Source organism: Rhagoletis zephyria, unplaced genomic scaffold, assembly GCF_001687245.7.
Source record: "Rhagoletis zephyria isolate East Lansing unplaced genomic scaffold, Rhagoletis_zephyria_1.1 Rzeph_scaffold_02884, whole genome shotgun sequence".
Taxonomy (NCBI): Eukaryota; Metazoa; Arthropoda; class Insecta; order Diptera; family Tephritidae; genus Rhagoletis; species Rhagoletis zephyria.
Window position 1 is genome coordinate 34,731 of NW_016159968.1, and position 5,263 is coordinate 39,993.

A 5,263-nucleotide genomic window follows, 5' to 3' on the forward strand; every position below is an offset into this window, starting at 1 on the left:
GAAATTTACTTAATGAATGCCTTATATATGACGGAGGATATCGAATACCACAAATATAAAATTTCAGTACGCCCAATTTTATTCCATTTCAATTCAATTTAAATTTTCAATAACTTTACTTCTAACTTAACGGTTAAACAATTAAAAAAGTGTCAGCAGTTTACAAAGTTATCGAAACGTAATTTCGGAATATATTCCTAAGGAAATCTTCATACGAAAATTGAGCCAAAACCATATAAATACGATACTATCGACGATATATCGATAGTTTTGAAAATAATATCGAAAACTATTGATGGCCTGACTATCGATAGTTTTGCACCTCTATCACTTACATAACCTCACTTTTTCTGCATGCCAATTGCGGCCATGTATTTTAGGGTAGTAGAAAAAGAGGGAAATTATTTCGGTTTTTTCCGTATGCACAGTTTCCATATGCGCAATTTCAGGGTGCCTGTATTTTGGATTGGTTCGACAAAGCGGTTTTTTGATCTTTGAACCGGGGTTTCGGTTCAGTAAAACGGTTCGGAAATCAAACAAGTAAGAATGTCTAAATATAGTTTTTCACCTTTCCGAAAACTACCGCTACATGGTAAGCAGGGGTGGTTTTACCCCTATTTTAAACATCTTCGATAGAACGTTCAGTTCGACATAATGAGCTAAAGTTTTATAGTCATATGTGGGCGGTACGCGGCCATTTTCCAAAATTCCAAATAATGTTACTTATTTTCAAGGGATTGTTGTTAGTATCAATTTTGAGTAAACTAGCGTCCTTAAATTTTGAAATATTGAAGTTTCAAGCATTTCTNTGCAAACATAAATTTTGAATAAATTAGCTTCGGTATTTACTCACTTATCGAAGATTTTGTATTTCTCTAAATTATATTTATATGGGATGTGGGCGTGGTTATTATCCGATTTTGAAAATTTTAATTCATTTGGTATGTTGTACCAAGGCCAACAACTGTGCCAAGTTTGGGAGAAATTGGTGAAGCGGTTACCAGAATATACACATGTAATCATAAGTGGGCGTGGCTACGCCCATTTTCCAAAAAATTTATATTATTCTTATTTTTCGTCTAGAAATCATTATAAATATCAATTTTGAGTGAAAAGGTTTAAGTAGTTACCAAAATATCGCATTTTTCATATTTCTGAAAACTACCGTTATATGCGTGGTAGGGGTGGTTATCCATAGTCTATTTTCAATACCACCCGTCCTACGCTGAAAAGAAGTTCACATACCAAGTTTCGTTAAGACAGACGGACATACAGTCACCGATTAATCGATTTCTTTTTTGATTCTGAACATTTATGTATATATTTGTCTATATCTATCTCGATTCATTTTGTCTGTTACAAACAACGGTTATGTGAACAAAGTTATAATACCCTGGTGCAGAAGTGCGCTCGGGTATAAAAAAAAATAACGCGCAAGTTTAAGTGTAAAATAGTAAGTGCTACAACGAGCAAGGTTCAGTGTCTAGTGCCTGTCAAATGAGATGAACATGGTATGTACTTATTACCATATTTAACAAAAAGAAAAAAACGGGTAAACATATCTATTGAAAATTGGTTGGAACGAACCTTTAAACCTTTATAAAAACTGGTTCGGTTTTCGGTTCGGATCAAACATTTGTGGAAAATTTCACGTCCCTGATATGTAGCTATAACATCGTTTTAAAAAATTGGTAATGTAATCGTTGTATCTAATATAGGGTGATCCATCGTAACCTTTGTTTTTTAATTTTAAATAAAACTCTTAAAACGCAACTGGATATCGGAATCTTCATTATACCCCGAAAGAACAATCTCTGACATTTACTTTTTAAGAATAATTTCAATTAAATGTTACTCGTTCCATTCAAATGGTCCGGTTTTCAATCACACTTTCCGGCAATGCGCGAATTACGCGAGTAATGTTGGCTTCCCAGTTTTTGAATCATATCTAGCTTATTGACGAAGAATTTTTACTTCACATAACCCCACAGAAAAAAAATCTAGAGGTATGATATCACACCATAACTTGCTGAAACCAAATGTTGCATACATCGCGGACTTTAATTTCAGGCAAAAATAATCCGTCCATGGTAAGGTAGAGCTCAATCTTTTTATGTTATGGTTATCAGAGATGGTTCTTTCGGGCAATAAAAAATATTCAGGACATCCAGTTCTGTTTTTGCGTGTTTTATTTAAAATTACAAAAAAAAAAGTTCTATATAGAGCACCCCTTATTAGATAAATATTTTTTGTAATTAACCCATAATTATTGAAGTATCAAAACATTCTAATTGCTAATATATATTTTAGGAGAATTCATCGCTTCGCTCTCAGTTAGTAGCTTTGGCTCAATCCTGCCAATGTAAAAACAGCAACATCAGTGAATTCGTTTTGAACACATTAGATTTCAATGCAAAGATATGCTGCAGCGATCAACATGTGAAAATTGCCCCCAAACCAACCTTAAAAAGTATAAAACAACGAATGACAGCCGCTAATGTGAAAAAGAACATAGCTATTCTTTTTGCAATGGCTTTTATGGTATCAATGAATGTGGGTAATTTTCAGAATTATATGAACAAAAATACAATTGAGAGTTCTATTGAGTCGGGTGCAGCTTCTGCAGACGAGCCGGCTGCTACAGGTCGGCGTCTGCTTTGGGCCGAAACAGAAAATGAATTCAAACAGAAAATGAATAACACCAAACGAGAAGCAGAGATGGACGTACCGCCACTGCATTTCTTACACCCAGTTAATCGCTCTAAGACAGCAGCGACAAGTGAAGAAAATCATAATATAACGTCTAGGAAAATGCCACTGACATCCAGTTCAAATAAATGTACTAGCAGCTCAAATTACACGGAAAATCAACGTTTGCATAGCAATTTACATAAGTGGATAGATGTAAATGATTACTTGAACTTGAGCTTATATAAAAAACATGACAACGTCTTGGATAATTCTCTTCGGTTTAGAAAATTTGCATCTGATTATTATGAAAGGAAACCATTGCAACTCCCTCTGCAAGAGGCTTTGCCGTCGACAAAAATGAAACGTAGAGTAATAATGACGCCATCATTGGTTCAAAGCAAGCAACCTAAATTGGAAGGGGCCCATGAAAATATGCTTGATGGAAGCGATGAATCTGAAAGCGGAAACAACTCTTTGGATATCTTTAAGCCAAAAATTAATGAAGAGTATTTGCGTCTGTTTAAGGGCATAAAAAGGCAAGATGATACATTTTATGTCTTGTCTTTTAACATGGATCACATACTGTTGCCAGCATCAGCCTACAACAAGAGCGCACGCCCAAAAATGTCGTTAATGCTGCCTGCTGGCGATCCCTCTATCAATGGCGATATAATATTAATGCAAATTGATTGCGAAGTTGTAAATACTACTGAGCTGGAGCTCAAATCGTTTATGATACCGGAAAAATTACGCCCACAAAAATTCGGGAATGACAATTTTCCAGCAACCCCTAATCCAAATGATGTAGTAAATAATGAAACTCGGTCGAGAGAAGAGCAGCGAAGAGAAAAACCTTCGATGCCAGAGATGCCCAAACAAAAGTCAGCACCAAAGACTTATTACATGATGGGGCCCCGTTCAGCAGCTGCTGCAGCCGCAATGAAGAAAAAGCCAACGCTTGTGAGGTTGGGTAGTAATGAAAGCATTGAGAGTATCACGGCCAATGCTGAAAATAATTCGACAATTTTTTCCAATGTTCTTAATAAAATATGATGACTTAGTAATGATATTGTCCAAAATTTTAATATGTGTATGCTATAACTACTCTGTTAGTGTGGTAAATACATACAAAATATTCAAATATTAGCGAATACATTGCTCAAAAAGCTATGCTTTTAGCATTTACATATAAATCTATATACTCATATGAGTGTGAATGTAATGACTAATCTTTTTATTTAGCAATAAGTGTAAAACTAATTAAGTCCACTGCTACTTCTAATGACAGGAGCTGGGTAATCCTAAACGGATAACCTGTGAATGATTCAGGATATTTATTATTATATAGAAGCATGTTAAGAAAATCGTAGGTTTGAAATCAGGATATTTGTAAGGAAAACAATAACTGCATTAAAATTGTTTGGAAGATATCAGTTTTGCCGTATACTTACGTGGATTCATTAAGTGAATAGAAAATTTAAGTTATCCAAAAACATTTCGATATAAGAATTCCCCAAAGAGTTTCGGGGATGCTGCTTGTTAACAGTGCTTGGCCAGTCATATATTTGGGCCGTTCCGGTTACGTGGGAACGAAATTTTACTTTGAATGTAATCAAACCAATTTTAAAATTGATAAACTAATAAAATCATTTCGTAAATGTTACCGACTTCAAAATCCCATGAATAACAAAGATGACGAATAGTTTCATAAAATCTTTACTTCATTTTAAGGTTTGCTAAGTTTCTAATAAATATGTATTAATTATTACATACACATGCCCTCTTTTTAACGCTGCAACAATTGCAGATTGGTTAAATATTTTATTTTTAGTATTTAAGAAGCTCGAGCTTTGTAAATAATGGATTATATAAATCGGTTTTTGCCGTTCTTTTCATTTATTGCAACGTGTTGCTTGCGCAATTGTACCATTTGCCTTCCTATTTTTATATATGAATAATTTCCTTTAACGTTAAATATATATGTTATGTCGTACGTACATATCTATGTATTAGGGATGTTAATTTTTCGGCTTTTTCCGATCCCGGGATATTCTGGATGGCGTTGTCACAATCCCGAGATCCCGGGATTAGTCCCGGGATTTAGATATTTATTACTTTTCAACCACTTTAATGGAAAAAATTGCTTCTATATTGTTTGAGAAGCTCTCCTACCATGAAATAAATAATAAATAAATGGGTTTGAAACCTACTTTTTTATTTAAAGTGGCGTTTTTATTTTTTCTCTCTGACGGCAGGATAATCAAAGATAAGATTAATTCCAAAATTTGTTAAAAAAAAATTCAATGCAATGTAGAATAAAAATATGGGTAACAAATGCAATAAAAAATTTCTTTAGAATGTAAAAAATTCAAATTTTTGGGATTCACAAGGACGAATAGGTAATTTTTAAGCTGACAAAGTTAGAAGAACGAAATTCGAGGATGTCATCGAGTTTATATAAGCCTTTAACATATAATTTTTTCGCAAACAAATATTGCGAAATTTCAAGGATAAAATTTTAGAATGACGTTTTCAATATTTACCAGCCCTTCTTCACCAGAAACTTTAATCT

General features: G+C 33.8%; 1 protein-coding gene across 1 annotated transcript in view; it reads left to right on the forward strand.

Annotated features, from left to right (window-relative positions):
* Atf6 (bZIP_ATF6 domain-containing protein ATf6) overlaps positions 1 to 4,633 on the forward strand; it is an 18,666-nt gene extending 14,033 nt beyond the window's left edge. The window contains exon 3 of the mRNA XM_017622662.1: positions 2,311 to 4,633. Coding sequence (XP_017478151.1) covers positions 2,311 to 3,744 — 1,434 coding nt within the window. The 3' untranslated portion in view covers positions 3,745 to 4,633. The remainder of the gene's footprint in view (positions 1 to 2,310) is intronic.
* The last annotated feature ends 630 nt before the right edge of the window (positions 4,634 to 5,263 follow it).